Source organism: Pygocentrus nattereri, chromosome 24 (genome assembly GCF_015220715.1).
Source record: "Pygocentrus nattereri isolate fPygNat1 chromosome 24, fPygNat1.pri, whole genome shotgun sequence".
In the NCBI taxonomy this organism is placed as follows: Eukaryota; Metazoa; Chordata; class Actinopteri; order Characiformes; family Serrasalmidae; genus Pygocentrus; species Pygocentrus nattereri.
The window spans coordinates 28,790,382-28,816,713 of record NC_051234.1 but is presented as its reverse complement, the minus strand read 5'-3'; the positions used below and the strand labels follow the sequence as shown (position 1 = coordinate 28,816,713).

The window sequence follows — 26,332 nt, the reverse complement described above, 5'->3', positions numbered from 1 at the left end:
TAGGGCAGGTTTTACAGGTTGCCTGTAATCACTGTAAAGACCTTTGTCAATAGGTCAGAATATAGGCTATTGGTCAATAGGCCCTCCAGACACTCCATTCATGTGTAGGCCTGTAGCTGCTAAGCTGAAGGTTTTAGCTCTTCTCAGCATGTCTGAACAAGTATTTGACATTGCCTGGATTTTCGCAGGTTTCGCAGGTTTTATAGGCTACTGGAAGGAATGAGGTAGTGAACCTCTTCTGGCTTATATGTAAGTCAAGGTTTGAGAGTCTTTACACAGCATTGTTCACTTAGGCTGTGACTGATAAGGATCCCAACACCCTCATACGTATTGTATTGTATGTAGTACGTAGCTGTAGTTTGTTAAGTAGCTCAAATTGAATTGCTAAATGAAGTCATCACTGTTCCCCAGTGGCGTAAACAAACCAGCGTTAGTTGCTTGAAAGACTTCATTGACTTGGGTGTAACTTTAGGGGGACAAAGTGCAAAACTTGGTTAGGCTCCACATTTTGCAGTTGCCTACAACATCTACTGTTCGGAGTTTTGCTCTGTAATGAGCTGCTGGCTTTAAATGCGTTAGGGTGTTTGTTTTTAACTGTAAACTGCTGCCATATTTAAAGTGTTTCACCAGAGAGTCAAACAATCAGACAGATTTATTTAGGCTCAGCGGTCACCTTGAACCGTAGCTAATATTCCTCTTTCTGTTGCTTAGTAACAAGCAGCTCTCAGTGCACTTTGGTATACATTCAGTGGATGTAGTGATCTGTGGTTGTGGTGGGCAGTGTTGTGGTGTCTGTTTCACTGTCATGGGGAGCTTAGAGGATGTGGCCGTGCAAAGGGGCTCTCGGGTGGTGCTACGCTATTGGTGTAGAAAAGGACGTTAGTAGTAACAGTAGTTGTTATTGTTGTTGTTGTTGTTGTTATTAGTGCAGTTGTGTTGTTTATTGAAATGGTGTCCTGACCTGTAGTGTCCTCCATGTGTTGCCCCCTCACTTCACATTTTGGGAAGAAAACATTAAATAAAATATTTAAAAAATTGCCTTTTGCACGTATTTTATGTATTTTTTCTCCCAGTCTGTTAACTTTAGCAAATAAGCTATAAATGTGTGTTAAAATATGCAGAAGTGCTTTCTCTACAGAGGATGTGTTGGCATATTTTAATTTACAAAATCAATAAAACTTTGGTCTAATAAAGTTTGCATACGACTGTATGGTAAGGAGGTATAGCAGCATTGCTGGTGTCTAAAAGTGTCCAGCCAACACTGATGCTATGGATAGAAACTGAGCTATAGTCTGAAACTACACCAGCAAGGTGGGCCGTCTGGGTGGGTCCACCTTCTAATAAATTGGCCAGTTAGTGTAGTCTTAGTCAGAATGATGCAACATCCAGCAGTTCAATAATGACCTTCCTGCCAGAAAACATTTGCTCAGATTTGATCATTCCTGGTTGTTTGAAGGTAACTTTACTGTTAGCTTATAAGTTAACCATGAAAAACATCTCCTATAATGTTAATAAGAAAGTGTTTATATGAGTATTCCTAGAGGTATAATGACTGAGGATAATAAGTCATGGTGAGCTGCTGTTGTGCTGTTCAAATCTTCACCTGCCAAATTTCTGCTTTTCTTTCTCCACTGCCGTCGTCTCCATAGGATACTTTATGTTCCCTCACCTCTCATTACACTTCCAAATTCATGGCCTAGAGCTATGTATTCTTTAATGAGATAATCACCCTTTTCCCATCAGCCGTATAGACTCATAGTATGATTCACATGTCTGTGAGGAAGGATTACCATTGCACAGTGAGGAGTGTGAGACTTGTACTCAGAGCATTTGAGATGATTTTGTACGTTTTATATTTGTATAATTTAACATCCTTTTGCTTCATGTTGGCTCCATGTTATTTCTGCATTAAATGGGTTTTGTCACATTATATTAGGGATTCTTAGTCATGTTGACCCTGAAGTGACCCTAAGAGTTAACGAGATATTAACCTGGGAGAAAAAAGGCTTCAGCTGATTTCTAATGCGCTGTAGTTCTTACTCATCATACACAAACAGGGGAATCTAGAGCTAAAAGGACTTTTATTTTTTGCCCTAATTGCAGGTGTAAATGTTAGAATATTTATTCAGAAATATCTGAGGGGAATCTTTCGGTCACTGTGGGCTACGCTAGTAAGTATTTGTGTCTGATGAAGATTGAGTAACGTTACAAGAGGCTACCCCTTCAGATGAGCTGATGAAGTATTACTAACACTTGAGCTAACCAGTGCAGCATTAGATTGTAGCTTTAGTTTATTTTAGTTGTTTATTTGGTGTGATTTAATACATTTTTCTATTCAACTCAGTTGTTTTATTTGTTTTATTACTAATCTGCTAAATAGCTTTGTGTTTTATTTGATTATTTTGATCTGTTCATTTTAGTTCTCTTAGTTTCCTCATTTCTAAATTTGTGATATGTATTTATTTGTCTCATTTTGTTCTCTCTGCTATACTTTTACTATCACAGATTTATATTTACTCAATTCAATCCCTTTTTTCTGTAATGTTGTGTCGCCATGTTAGTTTGTTGAGTTAACTTTGAGAGCAGAGAAATATCTTGCCGTAGTGTTTGTAGATGCAAAGAATAGTATAATATACGGGCCTTTTATCAGTGCTTTACTGAGTTGTTGACTATGTATTTTCCTTCTGACTTTACATGATGCAGCAACAAATATGAACACTGATTTCAGTATTTGAATACTGGCTTGTTAACGGAGTACTTGAGTAGGCGTGCATATACAGTTGTGTGCAAGTTTGGTTCACCCCGGTTGCACTTTGTTGATTTTTTGAGTGAAACTAAGTTACACACCTTCTACAGAGACCACACTTGGGCACATTTTAATGCACAATTACTGTTTATTTGCTAAAAAAGTTGTGGCAAAGGTTTGACACACGATTGTTTGTTTTTTCAGTAAAAAAATGGAAAATGACATATTTCAGTTAATTGTAAAGGATGTGTTAACTTTTCTTCACTTAGAAAATCAGTAAAACATCTAGTTTGACCCGAGGTGTTGAAAGTTTTGCCTATGTAAAAGGACAGATACACAATTTTAGTTATTTTGGCTCTGTTCTCTAGTACATTGGCTTTGAAATGAAACCGTGACCTACCGAATGTAATTTTAATAAGAGGAAAGTTAAATTGATTTTGGCTGTGTTGTATTGACTGTATGTAATATTCACAATCATTTTCAACATCGTTTTTAGACTAATTCATAGGTTTATGGACCATGAATATTGGACAGCTAAGTGATGTTGCATCACTAGATTACTCACAGAAGAAAATCGACAAGCCACTGCTTGTTATGAAATAAGAACATACCGAACATGCTTAGCAGTATTGAAGATCACTGTCTTGGATTCCTGAAGAATATGTTTTAGACATGAAGAAAGACTGTTGATCTGATAAAAACTCTATCCAGCAGATTTGCCCAAGATTACAGCTCACCCTGATGCCCTGGTGACAGAGAGTTTACTGCGAGATGTAAATCACTGGTAAGCCACAAGAGCAGAACTTCCACTAAAAGTACATTTAAAAAGCTTGTAGAGTTCTTGAGAGATTGTCTTCTGGACAGATTAAATGTTAGAAAATAAGAGTATTACTTGTTTGCTATACTCTATATCAGGAGTTGGCAACACGTGGCTCCGGAGCTGCATGCGGCTCTTACACTGTCCTGCTGTGGCTCCACAGCATGATTTATATTGTTTTAGGTAATAATAAAATAATCCTCCTTTACAGTAAAATAAAGCTCTGCTGATCTTTCAACACAGTTTAACAATAAATGGTCTTAAACCCTGGAGTTAGTGTAGAACTGCTAATTCACCCTTTAACTTTGAAGGTTGGCACAAAGACTGCCACCATTGCGACGCAGATAACAATCTTGCCTAGTAGCTAATGAAAAGGCAAAGAGAGAGATTTAAGACGAACATCGATCATTTGGAGATGAATGGACTTATTTGCATTCATAATCACTCCAACTGGTTTCCTGATGCGTTTAATCTGCAGCAAGAAACTGTCAAACACTAAAAAGTCACAAAGGTGTAGTCAGATTCTTGTTCGCTGGCTTCTCGATCGAACGTTCCACCTTAAGCAGTTACATTCTGGCGCGTCACTCACCATTTAAGGTGGAGCGGGAAAATTCAAACAAGAAGCTGGTGAATCAGAAGCGACTTCAGCCTCGTAAAAAAAATCACACGTTGAGGGGCATTTTATGAAAGTTTCCTGCTGGAGATGTGAGAAAAGTGGCTATAGCTGAGCTAAAGTTTAAAGCGGAGGAAAGTGAGTCTGCGTTTTCATTTATATTATATTTTTAACCTTAACCAGTAACTACATTGCGTACTGGCGGGACTGAGTACGAGAATTGAAGAATTACATTTTTATTTCCACAAAACAAAACTGCACAACAGCAAATGTTCATAAAGCGCAAATCATAATGAAGTATCTTCTACATACAACCATAGATTTGCCGGTTTGAAAGTTTATTAATCTGCATTTCTGAGTGTTTCAGTGAGTGAGAGTGAGAAATGATTAATGTTTGATTAATATTACAACACATTGTTATTAATGTTGGTTCCTTTGTACGAGCATGATGGAAAGAGGAGTGTGGAGAGAATAAAGGAGGCGGCTGTGATGAAGCAAATCTCTGCAGGAATAACTCGCTGGTCTTTACTGAAGATCTGACTCCAGACAGCAGCGGAATGGATTCTGATTTGTACAGAAGCATCTGGTTGGTTAGTGTAGTGGTTAACACCTCTGCCTTGTAGACTGGGGTTCAATCCCCACCAGGGTAAGCACCCTACACTATACCAATAAGAGTCCTTGGGCAAGACTCCTAACACCACCTTGGCCTCCCTATGTAAAATGACCAAAAGTTGTAAGTCACTCTGGATAAGAGCGTCAGCCAAATGCCGTAAATGTAAAGAGCCTAATTCATTGTACTGGAATACAGAGCAATGGCATCACTGACTTATTACTTACAGACTTCACTGTATTTGATATTTCCACATATTTGACGTGTTCATGTGACATGGCTAAATATGGCGCTCATAAAAAAATGTTTTGACCGTTTGTCAGACAGACTGAATGCGATGGTTTGTCAGAACATGCTCAGCACGTCTGAGGCATGAACAGCTATGACGTTAACAGAAACGGCTGCGATTCTATCAGAACATTCAACACAATGACAAAGACAGTTTCATTGTGGGGGGTTTATCGTTGCGCACAGTAAGGAGGGATTTAGTTTGTGTGCATGATTGGAAACAACAACATCTGCTGGTTCTCAAGCGGGCGCTCCGTCTTTGGTAGCACTTGCCTCGGAAGCGTACGCCAGTTTACCTGATTCTTTACTTTCCATGTGAAGAACAATATGTTGATGTATTGATTACTCATTTTTGCTGAGGTGACAGAAGCTATACACTTAAACATGATGGTTTAAAGAAAATGAACACTCAAAGAACCCCTTGCATGATTAAAGGGTTCTTTGCATCATAAAGCGTTCTTTATTGATGCCGTATATGGTTCTATCTGGACACTTTTTGAAAATAGTTCTATATAGCACCAGAAAAGGTTCTTCTGTTTTCTGTTGTTACGAATTCAGGTTTGTTCCAATAGAAGAACCTTTTTTCTGCACTGGTTTGCTTCTTAGAAACATTTCCAGAAAGGTTCTATATATGGCAAAATAAATGAATAAAATAGTAACAATGTACAGTTGCATGCAAACGTTTGGGCATATATATGTATGTGTGTGTATAATTAATAATATAATAAATAAATGAATATAATAAAAATTAAAATGTGGCAGAAGTTATGGCACACTTTATATTTTGTGTCCTTTTCAATATTAAATTCAGCAAATAAACAGAAATTGTGCAGAAAATGTCATAATTGTCATAATTGTTCACTATCTTTACTTATTTTCACTTAGAAAAATCAACACGACGTAACTTTTGCGTACGACTGCACATCATCACTACGTTACCTGCTGCCATTCTGAGATGTAGCGTGCAGGTGATTCTTTATTGCTCTTTAGATTAAATGCATCATTTATTACGGCCTGTTAATTTAAGCGTTCAGATGAATATCATTTACGTCCTTAGTCTCACCTGAAGCCCTTTACACTGTGTCCTTTGTCTGTAAATTTGTAGTCAGTACTGCTGTTCTTAACGCACAGCCTATTGGACAGGTCTGTGTTTTTAGTCGCATGAGGTCAGGTTCATTTCTCTGAAGCGTGAAACAACATCACCTTTTCCATGGTCGCTAAGTGATTGACCCTACTTAGTGCTCTGATCTTCACAGTTCACTGTCGTAAAGAGACCATTTCCATGGTTGAATTCAGCGTAATGACAGCCTGTCCATCACGCTGCACTCATTCAGTGGTCCTGCCTGCTCAGGGCAGCACGACATGAACAAAACACTGCATTGCGATTCTATTTGTTTATATATGGTGATTACAAAAAGTTTTATGATGCATTATAAACTACTGGGAGTCCTTGATGTGCCGGATTGGCCTGCAGTATTGTGACATGTTGGATGGTGTCATTGCCTTCGTGTCATTGCCTGCGTCTCTGATGGGTCATCACACTAAAAGCAAACAAAAAACCCCAACAATTTTGTGGTTGCTTATTTGCATATCATTTGCATATTGCAACCTTCTGCAGTGACAGTATAGTAAAGGCCAGTGTTGTGTTAATGATTAATCCTTAGAAGTCGTAGTTATTGCTAGTCATTAATTATTAATTATTTATTATTTTCTTGTAGCCTAAAATAAAGTCAGCAGAACAGTTCTGCTGAAAGTTGATTCTAAACTTTCAGTCAGTGTTAAATGTCTAAGTAGAACAGAAGATTGAACTGAATACTTTGATGTAGTTATTGGTGTTTAGGCCTTGGCGATATGAAGTATCGTTGATGAGTCACAAGTGATTTGATGACCATACTTGAGTCTTGCGACTGGAAGGCCACTGGTTTGATCCCCTTAGCTGACAGTATGTGACTGAAGTGCCCTTGTGCAAAGCACCTGACCCCCAGGTGCCATGGAAAGGGCTGCCCACCACTCCGGGCTCTCTGCCCCCTAGTGTGTGTGCATTCACTAGTGTGAATGTGGGTGTTTCTCTGCACAGGTGGGTTAAATGCAGAGGTGAATTCATTAATGAAGGGTACCTTATTAAATTACTTATTAAATAATATCTACACACAATGATTTACTTATTCTTACTGTTAAACCATTGCATTGTTATGAAGCCTTAAAAGAGCTGTAAATTCCCCGCTGTCTCTGCTGCACATTTCCCAGAGTGTGATTTACCATCTGAGAAAATTTCCAGCATCTTCTGCACAGCTTAAGTGTCTCGGTAGTTTAAAGGAATTAAATTATGAAGATATAATACTACGTAGTTTTCCAAAGGCAAGATGACCCCCTTATAACCATAGAAAACATCTTGGTTTTTCATTAAACCACGTCGGCATTGGTTTCGGAGATCGCTCATTTAGTGTGTATTACGGTCTGAAGTGCGATTAGTAAGCCAGTGAACCTACACCAGAAGGAGCTCAGTAGGAACATGTTTGCTAACTAGTAAAATGACAAGCAAAGTAGTTTACAGAAGAGTTGCTCAGTGTTTGATGTGTCGTTAGAACAGTTACTATTTAAAAAAATGTAATACTAGAATAAAAAGTAGTGCAGTGGATGGTGTGTATTCATATGAGGTGGTGATATAATTCATATTAAAGATTTTTTAACTTATCATATTGTGCTGATTATTTTAAGACATAGCCAAGGCCTATTGATGATCTACAGTGCTGATTTGTTTTAAAAAATAATAATAAAAGCATATATTTTACCATCTCTTGGTCAGACATGCGGACATTTACAAGCTATAGATTGTGCCGTTCCTGTCCTCCTTACTGCAGTTTCTGGTACTCTGCAAGGCCTGAAGCGTTATCGCCCAGGGAGAGGCGAGCTTGCGTTTGTTCAAAGCCCGGAGCTGCTCCCCTTTAAAACAGGCTGAGTTATGGTGTTATTTCCCTGTAATGGAGGAAGGAACAGCAGTAATGGTGTGTAATTTAAGGCTGCTGAATGCAGCTCCAGACTGCCCTGGGAAATCAGGCTGTTAACGGCTGGTCGTGGGAGGCACAGCCATTCTCTCACTTTACCATCGCTGAGTGGATGCAGGTGAATTTTTCTCTCCTTTTCGGTTTCTGCCGTTCCTCGTCTCTGCCTACCTGTCTGTGTGGGTGCGATTTGGAAGCAATTCACACCGTTCGTCAGGCGAAAAAAAAAAAATCTCGCTGCTGTAATCCCTGCCCAGCATCCCAGAATAGATGCTCAAACGTGGCGCCCTTCCATGTACCTTTCCTCTTTCCAGTGTCTGAATTATGAAGGGTCATGTACAGGCCATGTCGCGTTTCTGCACTGATTCTGGGACAAATTAACAGGACTGTGAGCTGGAAAGGCTGTGAGCTCTGCTAGAGGCTCAGGAATATGTTCCGCATAAGACATTATACCGTACTGATATAAAGAATGTAGTAAATAACAGGATATGACGGCGGGGAATGTGATTAGATATTTTTGTTATCGTAATAAATTTCGTTATCGTGATAAACAGCGTGCTTTTCTGAGCATGTTGTGCATATCAGCCTGTTTAACTGGGTTTCGTGAGATATGGAAATATAAGTACAGTTTTTATAGCGGTTTTTAAATCTGACATTGTGTCTACGTGTCAAAATATTGTGATTGTGAAAGTGTCTTTACACATCATGACATATTTGCCATATCGCTCACCCCCTAATAAGATATGATCGAGTTCATTCAAAAATTCAGACGTGGCAGTATTAAATACTATTAATACTATATAAGTATTAATTAATTATTCATTTAAGCTACGGTTTGATTACCTTATGTTGTGTACATTTCTTGATGTGTGGTTTGATAGAAATGGTGAAAAATGACATTACGTTACATTTATATGTTTGAAATCGTGTCGTATTGGTAAATGCTGTTATTTTATCTGTTATATTTATCTGTTATCTATAAACAAAATATTAATATGTATTTTAAGATTTTTTTATTACTAATGTTTTTATTATTGATTATGCAAAACCTAAGACTTAGGTAAATAAGGTAAATGGAAGAAGTAGAGATTAAAAGTGGTTTTTGGTTCTTTTCTATGCCAGTCAGCACAAACGTGTTCAAACGGTTTGAGCAGCAGCAGATCAACAGTGAACGTTCTGGCTTTGTGGAGCTGTTTTGGGGTTTCTCTTAAAGACATTAGACAAGGGGTTTATATTCACTGTTCTCTGTTGTCAGGGACATCCGTTTTTTTGCCACATACATTAGCCTACATGCTGTAATCATTCTAGTAAGACTGTTTTATGTAAACTGTTTTGGTTGAACTGATTTGTTGTCAGCTTCTTCAGTTTTGGACCCAGCGTGTCCTGAATTTCAGTTTTGGCCTGGACGTTTCGGTCAGGTGCATCACTAATGAAAGCAGTGATTCCTTTTCAGTGGTAATGTCCATTATAGGCTTTCTTTCTCCTGATAAGCTGCCATTTTTGAGATATGAAGTTTAGTTCCAACAGCAGTTATAAATACTTTGTATGAGCGCCAGTCCTAAAGCATATTATCACAGTAAGTAAGAATCACTTGGGATTCAAACCAGTGGTCTGTTTTTTACAGTGGGTACAACTTCAAGCCATCCACATGTTTTTAATTACTAGGGATTTTTATCATTATTGGACATCATGTTTAATAGTCTATAATCTAATGTACTGTCAGGTTTTTGTTGATAGTTCTGGCCTTCCATGAGGCTGCTGTAAATAACTGTGCCAACAAACTGCCTGTGTACTTGCCGACCACCACTTTAGAGACTGTATCCTATTTAACGATGATTTAAAGTTCTAGTGCACCACAGCCAGACCAGCTTGTTTACGCCAGCTAGTTGAAAAGAATGAGTCTAATAGAGGAAGAGAACTGAAGAAGTCGAGATGAGTTTAAAGCTCAGTCATCTCGGTTGCAAGAGGGTTTTGGGGGCTGTCATTAGGGGGCTGAATCAGAAGTGGAAGCGAAAACTGTTGGTTGGTTTAATACAGTCTCAGGACAGCTGAGGGACAAATTAGCAGCCCAGGCCTCTGGCCGTCTTGATGTAGGCCAGGGATCATGGTGTTGTGACGGAACCCAAACAGAGCCTAGTGGTCCGCTTGACCTATTTTTCCCACACATACTTAGTGGCTGGGTGTTTGAAATCATGCTCAGTTTTGAAGAATCTGGCTAAGCTTATTCCAGTCTGTCCACCCCCTGCTATGCTAAGCAACACTCCACACGTCAAGATCCACTTAATGTCTGCATGGTGTAAACTCATGTTTATTTCAGAGGAAGCATCTTCAAGGGTCTTTTTCCAAGTCAGCATCTTTGCTTGTGGTTGAAATTCATGAGGCACCTGTCAGCTGTCCAGATAATATTACAGAAAAAAACATTCTGTCTAATTTATGGTGATGTTCTGGGCCTGCTTCCTCATTTTGAACCAGGGGAGCAGAGAACAGGCTATATTAAATGTCAAACAGTGAGAGCGGCGAGTTGAACAGTGCTGACTTACATGATTGTCAGTTATCAGTTGTCATATAAACAAATCCAATTCCAAAAAAGTTGGGACAGGTTTTGAAATGCTGATGAAAACAGAAAGCAGTGATTAGCAAGTTCTGTTTTAATTGGACTGAATCAAAAAAGTAAAAAGTATTTGATGTTTTAACTTGTTCACTTTCTTCCTTTGGAGGGGAAACCTTGTAAGGCAAATTACGAAACTTACATTTTCAGATTTACCCCTTTTCCCATATTAATACTACATATCAACTCAGAAGACGCATATAGGTTCTGGATAGTATTTACACTGATCAGGCATAACATGACCACCTCCTCGTTTCTACCCTCATTGTCCATTTTATCAGCTCCAGTTAGTTGGTTAGTGGTTAGTGGTTGGTTAGTGTAGTGGTTAACACCACTGCCTTCTACACTGTAGACTGGGGTTCAATCCCCCACCAGGGCAAGCACCCTACACTATACCAATAAGACTCCTTGGGCAAGACTCCTAACACCACCTTGGTCTCCCTGTGTAAAATTACCAAATTGTAAGTCGCTCTGGATCAGAGCATCAGCCAAATGCAGTTACTGTATAGCTGCACTTTGTAGTTCTACAGTTACAGACTGTAGTCCATCTGATACTCTGTTACCCTGTTCTTCAGTGGTCAGGACCCTCATGGACCCTCACAGAGCAGGTACTATTTGGGTGGTGGAGCATTCTCAGTAACAATGACATGGTAATGGCAGTGCTGCTGGAGTTTTAAACACTGTGTCCACTCACTGTCCACTCTTTTAGACACTCCTACCTTGTTGGTCCACCTTGTAGACGACAGCTCATCTGCTGCTGCACAGTTTGTGTTGGTCATCCTCTAGTCCTTCATCAGTGGTCACAGGACGCTGTTACCTGGATGTTTTTGGTTGGTGGACTGTTCTCAGTCCAGCAGTGACACTGAGGTGTTTAAAAAGTCCAGCAGTACTGCTGTGTCTGATCCACTCAGACCAGCACAGCACACACTGACACCGCCACCATGTCAGTGGACCTATGCACCTATATAATAAGTGGAGCTGATAAAATGGACAATGAGCGTAGAAACAAGGAGGTGATCATGATGTTACGCCTGATCATTATAAATTGGCTATGCTATAGATATCATGACCCTGGCTCCTATCACCGCCTAATTTTCTCTGCAGTGGCCTGTTCCACATCAAACCACTCTGAATGACTTTATATGTCAGTGATCGAAATACCCAGAAATGTTATAAAAGGTAGAATTCCTCTTTAAATTCTCAGAAGTGGAGAGTTTCCTTCACATCAGAGGTGTTGCTTGTTGCTAAAACAAGCGGCTGAACCTCAGTGCTGTGTCAGCTGGCTGTTTGCCAGGCCGTACCAGAGACCTGCGCTCACTCGAAGGTTTTAGTTTGCATGCGGCGTTATCATTCGCATCATCTCCCTATTCCCTGAGCCGGTGCTTTAGAATGGGTGCAGAGTGCCAAGTTTTAAAAAGATTCCCCCTCCGGTGACATGAATGGCAGCTATTGTTGGATTGCCATGGCAACTTGTCTTTTCATACTCATTGTTAGAGGTTTGTTGCATTATTTATTTACTTATTTTTCATGAGCTTCATGCTCGCTGATGCACGCCGCCGCTCTGTCAGCTATGATAAGTGCCACATGCGCCGATGCAAATGGCGCTGACTGTTTTTACTCGAGCTCCGTTTTGACAAGGAGCCCTGATGTCATATTTTTGCTCTCTTCTGCTTGAACGGAACTGTTGACTCCCAGTCACGATGCTTTCAAACTGCACCGGCCCGTCAGAGACCTGCAGGAGGCAGGACGGGTCTCGGAGTGCCGCCACTGTAATTTGTTTCTTTTTCAGCTAAATAGTCATTCAGGTTCAACGCCTGATGTCACTCCGAAATGCGGGTGTTGTGGAGATGAGTCATTACGGTACTTTGTACAGTTAGTTAAAAGAAAGTTGAGAGGAAATTTGGTGTGATTAAATTTGGTGCTCCTGCTTTGCTTTAAGGAATTTTATAGTATTTTTCAAACTTTCTACTGTCACTTATTTAGCAACTGCCCACTATAAATATTGTATTCTGTTGTAAGTTTGCTTTGAGGCGGTGAGTTTTCAGTGGTTACACTTTTATCATGAGATTAACTGTCAAATTGGGATATAATGACCAGCTTTTCATACTCAACAAAGTGGCAATACTGAAAATTGATAGTGTAGTTTACTTTGCTTTTTAAGTAAGCCACAAAAATGCTAAAGGAAAAATCTACTGCAGACTTTAAAAATAACTATATAACAGTTCAACAGCTCAATAAAATGCCTGAAGATGTGACGTAGTACTGTTGTAATACTATAAGAAAGATTTCCATAGTGCTGTATAATACTTTTAAAATAATCTGTCATATTTTCTTGCATATGTAATATTTACTTGTGTAGTATCTAATAGTACACAATCCTTTTAGCAGTCCTATAGAAATTCCTGTACTAGTAATATAGATCTTTTTCATATGGAAAAGTCATTTTCCTTTCCATTTTCTGTTCATCTCAGCATTCAGCATTAGACAAATGCAAGCTTTGAGACTTGAGAAGGACAGTTGGGTTCTGCCTGATCCATTCAGGCTGGTTTCTTGACCTCAACACCTTAGTCCTAAGCCAACGCTCTAACTGTGAACTAAGCCCTAGCTCGGCACTAACGTGCTAACTGTTAAACCATCAGAGCCCTTTACACTGTGATAACAGCCTATCAGGAAAACACAAAATACCATTATAATGTGTGTAATAATGTTGTGAATTATATTAATTGACATAAGACGATTACCATATTATAACCTGATTGTAACTATTACAACATATCATTCATACCTTTCATATCATTTAACCTCAAGTAGTAATTATATGACTCTAGAAAAGCTTGAGGGCTCTTTATTAGTCCGCTCTCCCATCAGCTCAGTTGCGTTCACTGCGGAATGTGTTGAAGTGTCAGACGATGTGCGTTTCTTCCTCGGTACGAAAGCCGCAGAGAAGGATGCAGCGGCGTGTGTATGGCAGGGATTATCTAGCCAATCTTCTTGATGCTTGTGTGAGAAAGATAATAGTGGCTAATCTCTTTCTTTCGTTTCAATCTTCCCCCCAGGACCCTGCAGGTATATTCGAGCTGGTGGAGCTTGTGGGAAATGGCACATATGGACAAGTGTACAAGGTAAGTGCTCTTACTAGGCCTAATATAGCCGCCTGTTACAGCTGGTTCACAAGGTCACACGTTATGGGCAAATCCCGTCTTACCTAACGCATCGTCAGAGATCAGTATCGGGGAGTTGGAGCTTTCTGTGTCTTATTAGGTTTTCTTTATAAACCTCTACAGAAGAGTCACGTGATAAATGCGCAGAAACGCTTTAAGTAATCACACATTTTTTCACGATAACACATTTTTTACGTGTAGTGTGCAAAAAGCACACGTTTTTTCACGCGTGACTTGTCTCTAAGGGAAAGAAACACCACGTTGCCTTTATTTCTGGATGTTTCTGAGCAAGTGCGAGCGCACATTCAGAATAGAATTCAGATCTAATGGAAACGCTGATTATTGATTTTGTTTCTGGTTATATTTGCTTGCTCACCGTGGTAGTTTGTGGTGCAAATGGAAAAAAATCGGAATCACTTCATTTCGCCAAGCATGTTATTGTCTTGGTGAGATCACGCATGCACTTATGTGGCATGACGAACAGATCAACAAGTACAAGGGACAAAAATACAGTAAAACAAAGAGTAGTAAAGAGCCAGTGTGAAGTTATGTATGAATATCCATAGATGTGCAGGGATAAATATCTATATATTCCGCTGGTGTCAGATCAAAACCTCCTATCTCTAATTTTGTTAGTTTTGGGTTTTTTACATAGTTTGAAAATGCCTGTTCCCCTTTAAACTGTGTGTAAATTTCATGATGATTGGACCGAAATAAACGGCACAAAATGACTTGGAGAAACATCTGGTTCCATTGACTTACATTAAAAGTAAAGTACGTTTTTTTCCTTCTCCTGTAAAGTTACCGTTTTGGAGATGTGAGGTTTTGCTCTGACAGCGATGATGTGCAGGTCTGACATATATTATAATAACAATTACAGAATATTACAGAATGATATGAACACTTGCAAATACGAACATATATACATTTGTGTAAATAAGCGTTAGGTTAAAGATGAGTTGTTAGCTTTGTTGGGGTGTTTTTTAACATATGAAATGTGCCCACACAATTCAAAGTAAAGGTCATTACACACCGAAAACAGCAGAAATAAAGTGCGAAAATACAGTCCATGCAGAAATTCAAGTGACTGATGTGAAAATGCAGCTGACGCAAAAATTGAATTTTGTTGTGTTGTTCGCATCACAAACTAAAAGAAGGAATGCTGTATGCATCTTGGAAAAGCCAAAGAAAGGAGCTGATACATTATATGGTGATTGGTGGAACCCTGACGGAGAAGCGGCTTGGAAAATGGATGGATGGATGGATGGATGGATGATTGGTGGAGTGACTTCATGTTGTCTATGAAAGTTAAAAAAAAAAAAGCTACATTTTTAATGCAATGCAAGTGTTTGGTGTGCACGATAACAGTTCTCCACTTGCTTGAATTCATGTATTGGCATCTGAATAAATCACACAAATGAATTGTGCTGTGTATAAAAGCATTAACTAAATTATAAAGCATATTTCTATTCAAATGTTGGCTGACTCAATATACAAAAACCAAAAAGGCTAGGTACTTTTGGCTTTGATAGATCATGTTCCTTCCATGTAAAACTAAAAGCGACGGCTGCAGTGAGGAATGCCGTTATTAAAGGAGAAAAGTAGGCTGAAGGGTAGAAACAGCTGCTTTTTTGCCTCAGAATTAAAGAGGTGGGTGAGGAAATCCAGTTTCCCTGTTAGCTGTTAGCTTTAGAAGCACTGCTGTCAGATCCGTACTTACCTGTCAGAGCTTTTGCTTTGAATGCCTGGAATGCCGCAGCGTGTCAGGACCCATGTGTTTTCTTACACTTCAAGGCAGTTCTAAGAACAATCCTTCACCCGCTCCATTATCCTCTCACAGGTGGGCAAACCTGTGTCACACCAACAGATGTACCCAGGACTCTGCATTTGTTAAGACAGTTTCCTTGAATCTTGCCACAGCAGGAGGAAGCCTAGTGCTTGTCAGCAGATATTTGCCTTAAAAGCTGTTGTAACTGTTTTATGGGTTAAAGTTTTAAAGTTTGCCGTTACCGCCATCGATAGTAAAAGCATGGTGTCATTTGAATTGAATTATTTCTTGCTCGTGGCATATTAAAACGAGAATTTTGTTTGTAAGTAAAAGAGGAGATATTTTATTATGATTTGAATTTGCTGAGTTCACCATAACCTTGTAATTTTTGCCTTGCTTCTGTCTCTAGTTGACATTAGCTTTGTTTACATACAGCCTGATAATCCGTTAATAATCAAATAGAATAGAATACGTCCATGTAAACACCTTAATTGGAATAGTCTAGTGCTTTCTATTCAGAATAGAATTTCTATCTGATTGAACGAGTTGAGCAATCCTGTGAATAATCCGTTAAATACAAGAATATTAATGATGTAAACGCCTGGATCTGATTACATTCCCTGTCTGAAAGTTTAAGTCTGTGCTGCATGCGCGTCGCGTCATAGCGGAGTTTATACCATTCAACACGGTGGAGGAGAAACTGGTCTGCAGAGGAGACGAAGTTTATGCTCTAATCTTTAAAAGACGGCGGCGGGACGGACGTCCAGTTTATGTGTCTCAGAGCACGACGTCTTCCTCTCGGCCTTCTTTAATGAGGACACGTGAAGGACGTTTTCCTGAGTCTGACGTCATTTTAAAGTCATTAAAAACACGATCACTGCTCACTGCTGCTCATCTCACTCTGACTGGACTCACGTGATGTTGGTTGTCATGGTAACGTCTACACTAAGTGGTGCTCTATGCATGCGTGTAATTTTGGATCAGATTGCTTGTAGTGAGCATGCATGCAGAGATTTTCATCAGATTGTTGAGTAGAGTGAGCATAAACACGTCTGTCTTAATTCATAATCAGAATGTATTCACTCGGAAAGGCAAAAATCTTTTCATGTAACCACGGCAGTTGTTGAAACAAACGGAAAATCGTTGAACGTGGAAATTCGAAAGAATGTAAATTGAATGCAAATTTAATGAATTACTTAGCTAACTGTGTAACTGCATTAACTGTCAACTGCTAAGGGTTAATAGCAAGTCAGCTTGTCTAATCCCACCCCAGGAAACTATAAATCAGCAGCCATTCTGTTTACTTCGTTGTCTTTAATGAAAAGTCAATGGAAAGCACATGTGGCACATCATAACCCCATGTCCCTACAGTCGCTAATAAGATTTCCTCACTGTCCAGCATTGATTACAGTGCTAAAATTAGGTGCCGATTGATTTCTATCAAGTGGCTAAAGCTTAACTACTATAATATAAACCTTAAAAGTGAGTCATTCATTAGAGCACTGTGGCCACAGACTGTGTATTTTTTGCAACGTCTGTAATAATTTGATCTTTTCTGATTCTGTGCACATCTGTACCTCAGCAGCCCAAGTCCAATATAATATTAATATAAATAAGAGACTGAAAGGAGGTGGGATTGCCATCGAGACGACAGCTTGAACAAAGCATTCAGTCAAGAGCCCGGTGGTTTTCAGAAGTTATTTCAGATGACATTGACCCATTTCTGTTAACAGTGACACCCCAGAGAACATCAGCTGTCCCTGAGCACCAGTGGGATTAAGAAACGAAGGCAACATGAAGGAGGGTTTAATTGGTCTGTAAGAAGTGTTAGTGTTTCTCTTTGAGGATCCTCCAACCCACCTCTTAAGGCTGTGTGTTGAGGAGGAGCTCAGCCTCCCTCCATCTGTCTCCCTCTTATTGATTTGCGATTCTGTAGCCTCTGGAATATCGGAGCTGAGTCAGAGCTTAGCGTTCATCTCACTTTTAGGGAGTTCCGACAGATGCCATTTTATGACCTTTTCGTTGCAGTTTAGGGCAGAAGTGCCTGAAAATTTTTGTGTTGGGGTCTTAAGTGTAACGCTTGTTGTGGGCTGATCTGCATTGCAGTCAGTGACATTTGTGTGATGTCACAAGTTGTAGCGTTTATTCAAGTTTCTTTAATAACGCAGCACTTAAGTACAAGTTATGAATTTTTCAGGAGATATTTTTGAAGAGATTAGATCTAAGATAATCCACTTGAATAGACTAAAACTGGAGTTAACAAAAATGATTCATATCTGCTTAGAAAATGGGCCTCCTAACAACCACCTGGAAGACCTGGTAGACGCCAAAATTGCCCCCCCATCAGATGAACAGCACTTAAAGCTTTCGTCTCTGAGAGAGAGGAGAAAATCACTCCCACTGTGAGAAGACCACTCAGCGCTGTGGGTCTGACTGGATGTGTTGCTGATCAAGAAGAACCTCACTGAGAAAAAGAGACGGACACATCGAGCAAAGAAGCTCAACGGTGGACTGACCACCCCAGAGTCCAGACCTGTGTTTAATTACTTCAGTAAACGATCAACCAGCTTCTAAGACTGAACTTGGAAAAATATCCCTGCAGATTTCTTTGAAAATCTGAAAGTTTCCCGAAAAGAATGGAAGCTGTAATAAACTCAAGAAGTGGACACACTGAAATGTGATATTGTATTTAGTTGGTGAGACATCTGTGTAATTAAGTTAAATATGTTTTCTGCTTTTCTCCTGATGCCGAATAATGAATAGCGTGTGCTTCTTGGCCATTTTGACTGGATTTTCTTCAGTTGCATCTTTAGGTTTGTTAACATGAGGAACAATAAGAGTTTAAAAGATAAACTGTAAGATAAGCAGTAAAAATGTGTGTTCTCTTGTGGGAGCAGGGGTTAGTGCAGCTTTCTGGTGGGTTCAGTCAAACAACCCTGCACACCAACTTTAGCCTGTGGGTTTCTCTGAATGAAGGTAATCAGATGCATCTGAAAGTAGAACACGTCCTCCCCCTGACGTGAGCAGTCTTTAACTCGGCGTCCTGCGGGCAGGACGTTGGGCCTCATTCACTAACCAGTCATAAGAAGAAATTTCTTCTGAAAACTCGCAGTTTTACAACGTTTTTTTCTTACACTGTTAATAATAAGATATTATTAAATAATAGGAAGTGAAGGTTCTGAGCAGGTACATTTTTCGTTCATTAAGGTACAAACAATGTAAGTGTACCCTCTAAAAGTACAACAGTTTTTACGTTCCGATTGTGCACCCTAAATACGTTTTTCTAGGTGAAAAGTTGGTATTTGTACTAATGTTTTAAAATAGAGCAGTAGAATAAAAGCCTGGAGGCGAGGCGGGGTGTGTGGAGTCAGTACAGCTTAGAACACATCATTTCAGTGGATTATGGTTCAGTTATGTTCCCTGAATAAAGGCACTTGAGGGTCCTACCCGGTTACAAGAGGGGCACTGCCCCTGTGACAGTTTTCTACCTTTATTTCTGAGAGTGTGTACAAGAACAGAATCTACACACACTTAATAGCACAAAGGTCAGAACAGTTCTGCGCTTTAAGAACATGTCATGAATGTGACCTAGACTTTTTCTTAGGACTTTTCTCAAGAGCAAATGATGGAAAAACATAAGAAGGTATTGGTAAATGAGGCCGCTTGTTTTTAAGGAAGTTCTCTTTTTGCCCTGTAAGACTAGAGACAGAGGGTTAACTAGAAAATTCCACTTTATTTGCCATCAGGCTATCAGGTAAATTTGTAGAAAAGAAAAGTAGAAGCTGAAAAATGAAAAAGTGTCATCTACATGTTATCGCACTATATGTCACCAGGAAATATGGGAAATAAAAACTGATCAGAAACAGGACAGCCTATCCTTTTTCTCATATTTGCTCCTTGGTTTGATGACAGAAGGAAATAGTCCACCAATATATGCTTCAGATTAATCTGTATTCTCTGGAAAATCGGAGCCGAGACAGCAGTTTAGCACTAAACCATCCTAATTATTAATATGAGTTGATGCATTTTATGACCTTTGTGGTGCAGATGCTGGTCAGTACAAGCAGAACATGTCCTTCCCCTTCTGTGAGCAGTCGTTAACCCTATCAGACTGACCATCTGACTGGGGGCATGAAATTCCATCTTAACAGAGGGCCAGATGCACCAAGCCTTTCAGGTGCGAATAGGTTGCGTTCCGCCCGTGTTCTGTACAAACCTGGTACACGAGCCTATACATGCAGTTCATGCGCATGTGATATCTACACCTCATACATATACGTTTAAGGGAGGATTTTGCGAAACATCAGAGGCTTTTGCAACAAATGGATGGAGCTATTGGACATACAGCTGATTTCATGTTCCATTTGATGATCAGGACTGTAGACAGACTGACTAGCTGTGTATCAGATATTTCTCAGAGGATGTCGCAAAACTTTCTATTAAATTTCTATTAAATGTTTTCAATTAAATCACAAAAAATGGATATACTGACCGTTGGTACAGAAACTCAGAGAAAGCTGCTTCATGAGGAAGTTCTTTAGCATCATATACCAGACCTGGGTGTGATCCTAGACTCTGAACTGTTTTATCCCGTATGTAAACACAATCCCAAGTTCTGCCTTTTCTTTCTTACAGCGACGGAGAGAAGCTTGTTCATGCATTTGTTATGAGCAGAGTTGATCACTGTAATGGTCTTCTTACTGGACTTCCTAAGAAAACAGGACATCCCTTACAACTCATACAAAATGCATCAGCATCCTAACAAAAACTAAACAGGGAGATCAGATCGGGCCCGTTTTAAAGGAGCTGCACTGGCTGCCCGTATCATTCAGGACAGATTGTAAAGCTCTGCTGATGGTTTTTAAGACTCTAAATGACCTTAAAGCACTGCTTACATCCCAGAGTGTCTGTCTGTTTATGATCTTAGATCTGCAGATACTGAACTTCTGCAAACGCCTCCTGTAAAATACCGAAAGCATACAGAGACTCATTCAGTTGTTCTGCTTCTAAACTGTGGAGCTCAGTTTCACCTTTTATAACACAGCTAAGCTCAGTGCTCACTTTTCTGAAGCATCTAAAACGTCTCCCTTTAACTCGGCATTTAATTAAAACTTTACATCTCATTTGTCTTTTAATTTGATTACTGCTTATCACATGTCTGTAAACCACTTTGAGCTGCCACCAGCATGTGAACTGCTATATAAAGAATAATAATTATTATTATTATTATTATTATTAGTCGTCGTAGTAGTATTATTACTATTATTATTATTGAGTAACTAGCAGCAGCCAATCACAAGAGTGTTCTTTGCCCTTTAAAACCAGGTGTAAATTAACAGTAGCGTCTCAAAAGCTTGTTGATTGATTTTGTTTAGTAGTAGGTAGATGGAGACACAGGCCTCAAACATGTGCCCAAAGAATACTGACCAACAGAATAACTGTTTCAACTCTAAGGGCCAGTTGTGTGTACATGAGTGACTCCTAGGATCACTTACAGTTCAGTTGGTGGAAAATCATTTACTTATATAACTCCTAAACTATGGAATTTTGAGATTGGGATTTCATTTAAAAAATTATCATTTTAGTATAAATAAAGACTTTATTAAATAAAGACAGTATTATTATTATTATTATTATTATTCAAGATTCTTTATTGTCAACGAAATTGGGTAGCAATTCTAACAAAAATAATTAAAAAGATTAAACTAGGAATAAAGCAAAAATAAAGTAAAGACTATATAATTTAAAATGATTAAAGTAAAAATAGAAAATTAAACTATAAAATAATTTAAAATCAAATAAAGTAAAATAGGTCAAACTAAAAGGGTGAATATGAAAGAATATAACAACTATGGTATTGCACATGAGGGTATTGCACATATTTGAACATTAGTATTTCTATTTCTATAGATATGCAGTTTAATAATAAAAATAAAGTTTTTAGTATATGGGGCAGTCGTGGGCTGGAGGTTAGGGAACTGGCCCTGTGACCGGAAGGTCACCGGTTCAATCCCCAACGCCGACAGTCCATTACTGAGGTGTCTTTGAGCAAGACACCTAACCCCCAATTGCTCCCTGGGCGCCGTTTCACTTCACAGATGGGTTGAATGCAGAGGTGGAATTTTGTGGATTAAAATTTGTGGGATTAAAAAAATATATATGATTATTATTATTAATACTACTACTACATTGACAAACTGGGGCATTCTAGTTAGCTCAATATAGCTAACAACACTGCCCAACTAAATAAAATATGTTTACATAGAAAGGAAGAGTAGAGGGTCTGTAGGCTTACGTAACTGAGCAGTACTGCATTTTAAACAATGGAAAGCTGCAGAAAACATGAAAGGCACAGCAGAACCACATAGATGTCTATTTACCAGCTGATGTGAGTGCACTGGCACACCTATACATGCATGTCCTTCTTTTCCAAGCTGGAGAGAATGAGGAGAAAAGCAACGGGTGCAGAAGGCAGTGAAATGTATAAATCGATGTCAACGTGGCAGCTGAACCAGACCTTGTCTATTCCCCCGTCTCTTTGTGTTCTGCATGCTCGAAACAGTCCTCTGAATTCAGATGCCCTGCGTGCTTCTGCTGAGGGAACGCGGCCTTATTTATAGCGCCGCTGTACGCAGAGCAGGACCTGTAGTTCTGTGATTATGCTAATCAGAAAGAGCAGCCCAGCTAACGTCATCGCCTGCCCCGCATTTGTGTGGGCTAATCAGTCCAAATATTAAAAAAAGACATAAAACAGACTTGCTCATTTGTGCGTGGCCTTTGTTTCACATGCAAATTGTGCCAGTGTAAGAACGAACTCTGAGATGCTCCAGAACATCGCGCTCATTTGCAGCAGGGGGGAGCGTGTCAATAGCCTAACTTTGAAACCAAAATGGTTTTTGTTTTCTTTCTTCTTTTTTTTTTATTGCATTTAAGCCGCAGCTGGTCATTTCTAGCATGCGCAGGAAAACACAGGCCTGGAAATCGTGAATCGAATGAATCGGTTCTGCTAAATGATGAATGGTGTTTTTGAAACAGCAGTAATGATGGCATGAAAGGTCTTTAATTGGCTCCGGTGAGATGCTCCTTTCCCCTTTTGCTGCTTTTTTTTTCTCCATTCCTGATTCATTCAGAGCCTCACTTCATTTGCCATATTGCAAATTGCCAAATGACATGGATTAAGCCTTTACTGCTCTGCGCTGACTTGTTCTCTGAAGTCTGTGCTGCGAATCAGCAAGTTCTGATGTGCAATAATCCAGAATTTATTACTTTCACAGTCACAGAATGTAACTGTCACATGCTTTCGGAGAAACATGACTCATGCCATGAGTTCCAATCAGACTTTTATGATATTACAGTCTGAATCCTTTGAGTAGATACACACTGTCGCCAGCGTGAGCAGCAGGATTGCTTACATAGTGGTAGTAAGCCAGCAATAGGTTGGGTGCTTTGTGTCGTGCCTGGGCAGTTTGGGGACGTCCTATTGTGCTTCCCCGATGGAGCGTGATGGCTATCTTTGCTGAGACTGGGTTGTTGAACAGAGTGGGCTACTTTGCCTGACCCAGCTTCACTCTGCTCTTGCGTAACGGGAACAGCTCTGTGCACTTGCAACGTCTGCTGAAGTCAGCCTCAGAAATAGGTTAATCTGAGCATGGCTGTTTCATACAGTAGGACTACCCCGGTCAGATCATGCTTTTACTCACGTCACCTCATCCTTTAGCCTGCCAAACAGCAGAAAATGGACTGACCCCTAGAGCTGGCCAGTAGATTTAACATCACAGTATTTTCCAAATATATCCCAGTGTCACAGTACCAGAGGATATTTTTGTATGCTTTAATAAATTCTCATGGCTTATATGCTTCACATAGCTTGTTTTGTTTGGCCTGTTCTATGCTGCATCTCTTCAAATGGCACCAAATGAAACCTTACGCAATAATATAAACTTTAAAAAGATAGAGTTTCTGAAATAACTGTACTTATATTTCGTTTTGATGTATCCAGCAAATGTACCCAGCAAATAACGTACATTGCCGTTATTGATCTGTTATGGGTCGGTACCACCAACAGTAAAAATAAATACTGGAAATCAATATTGTTTTCCAGTACTGGTTTAACAGCACAGGCGATACACTGGTGCTTGATAGTTTGGGAACCCTTTAAAAGTTTGACCTAAAACCTCATCAGTTTATTGCACAAGTCCTAATACCACACAAAGAGAACCAACTTAAACAAACGAGACAAAAATATTAGACAGGGTCATTTATTTATTGAGGAATGGTCCACTGCATTGCCCAGCACCGCTGATCATTTGTTATTTTGGGCAGACAAAAAAAAATTGGGCTCCGTAATTCCAGCTCTTATGTAGCATGCAGCAAGCTGTGAATATGACTGAATATGAAAGTAGTGTATTTAACTGGCAATTGAAATGCTTCTCAGAAAGCATGCATCTGGCTATAAAACAAAAATGATTTTGACTAGTATAAGAGAAACGCATTATATAAAGTCCACATATAGACCGGTTTACTGGATGTACGTGCAGCAGGGGGGCAAAACCACTTTGGTAACTTAGACTGTCACAAGTCAACTGTTGTAGTCAACTTCGATTTTATAGTGCTTGTAAATTCTTGTTGATTCATTAATAAAGCAAAAGTTAATTCTGTTTGTCTTTCGTTCATATATTAATATCGCATTATGTAAAACATTTGCTGTCAGTACATTTGGCAGACACTCTGGATAAGAGCGACTTACAGTTTGATCATTTTACACATGTAAGCAAAGGTGGTGTTGGGAGTCTTGCCCAAGGACTCTTATTGGTACAGTGTAGGGTGTTACCCACTACACTAACCAACCACTACATACAATTTATTATTGACTAGTCATCAGGTCTCTATGATAAATGCCCAGCTAAGTTTGCTGTTCACTAAATGTTTAGCTAGTAGGAGCGGTCCAAATCACAAAAACCTTTACAGCCTGCTGACATGTGCTACGAATTTTGCCCAACCTGGTTTAGTAGTTTGTTGATCCTGGTTATCCTCTCCTTATTTGACAATATTGGGAGCATGGAGGTACCGCTAGTGTCGCTAAGCTGAGTAAACAGACCATATTTAGTTTAGATATCACACTAAGTCACACAGAGTGCTGACTTAGTGGGTGCCTAACTAGCGAATCTTACAGAAAAATACCGGTGATCTGAGAAATTGTGCTACCTTGTTGAAATGTCCTACCGTAGCGCCTGTTTACAGGCAGAGCTCTACATAAAACTGTAGGTAGGATATTTCAATAGCCTAAATTACACAAAGCCGAAGTCGGCTTCTTTCACAAGTTTTTGTTCAGATTTTCCCGTTTCACCTTAAATCGCGCAGCAGTTGCAGTCTGGCACCTCAAGCTGGCGAATTGGCAGCTGACTTCAGCCTCGTCTAAATCACTGTGAGAGAGAACGGTTAAAAATGCGGTGTTAAAACTACAGTTCAGATGTGTTTGTAGCTGATCATTTTTGATCAGAAAAGCATTGCATTCGGATGCGGAGGAGGTGCTGCACAGACTTCACTGTCTTTGGCACCGTCGGGACCCCAATCTGCCCTTTTGATGGTCTGGATCCATAATCTCCTGCGGTGTTTGGCAAAGGGAAGTTATCCCCTCGGGGTATAAAACATTCTCCAGCCATCTTCACTGCGGTTGGTGCAATTGACTGCACAGCAACTCATTGCCGTTGTTGCTTTATGCCGTGAAGAGCGAAGCCTTCTGTCGCTTTCTGCCCCCTAGTTGTGAAACCTGTCTATGTATGGAGCTGCAGAGCATGAAATTCCAGGAATAATGGAGATAGTCTGGTTTTAATTCATACTTTGTCCAAGACAGAAGAGGTTTTTAAACAGTGTCCTTTGGCCCACTTTTACCTATCAGTGGTTGAGAACTTGACATCTTAACACAAAAGCAGAAATGTGTTGTATTATTGATTCATGAGCAAAAAACTCAAAAAAGTGAAGTAGGATGTGGAGTTTTGTTCACACAGCTGCGTCGCATCATTTTCATTGCAGTTACTGAGACATGATTCCTGTTTTTTTCCCTTTTTTTTCCCTTTTTTGCATTTTTTTTACCAGCATCTTCATTTGAATTAGGAGCAAAATTCTCATTCTCCACCATGACAAGCCATTTGCATGGGGTGGGGGCACTAGAGGGGTGACCGAATGTGAGATGCATTGCTGTTGGCACTACACTAATTACTGTTTGACGAATGAGCCTAAAAGTTACATGCAAAAAAAGCCTTCTGGGTCTTCTTCAGGGTCCTTGGAATCATCCTTCTTCAATCTTCCACTCCCTTACAGCACCCCTGTCCGGTTTTTATCAGTCGATTCCTGAGGACTGTGTTTCTACAAGCCAGCATAATTAGTTACGAAATGGCGAGGGCAGGTCATACTTTACTGACGGACTAGAATCTCCACTCAGCAGTGCTGTCAGCTATATTTGGCTGACCACAACGGGCAGAAAAAGGCAGGGTTTGATATGCTCTATGTGTCCTTGCACAGAATCCCTCGTGGCTCTTTTACTAACGGAGCGCCATCTTGGGAGACTGAGGCGAGCCATTAAAAAGGTGCCCTGTGTGAGGTAGAAATGGATTCTGGGTCAGAGTGTGCTGCGCCGGGGCCGCATGTCTCCAGCTCACATGCAGCGTGTTTTGAAAGTGAGCCTCTCTGAAAGAAAGAAAGAAACAGTGGCGAATTAAA

At 39.8% G+C, this 26,332-nt stretch overlaps 1 protein-coding gene across 10 annotated transcripts in view; it reads left to right on the top strand.

Moving 5' to 3' along the window:
- tnikb (TRAF2 and NCK interacting kinase b) overlaps nt 1-26,332 on the top strand; it is a 102,774-nt gene that overhangs the window by 6,706 nt on the left and 69,736 nt on the right. For all 10 annotated transcript variants that reach the window (XM_037534214.1, XM_037534212.1, XM_037534210.1 and 7 more), the window contains exon 2: nt 13,741-13,806. In XM_037534214.1, the coding sequence (XP_037390111.1) occupies nt 13,741-13,806 (66 nt within the window). The remainder of the gene's footprint in view (nt 1-13,740; nt 13,807-26,332) is intronic.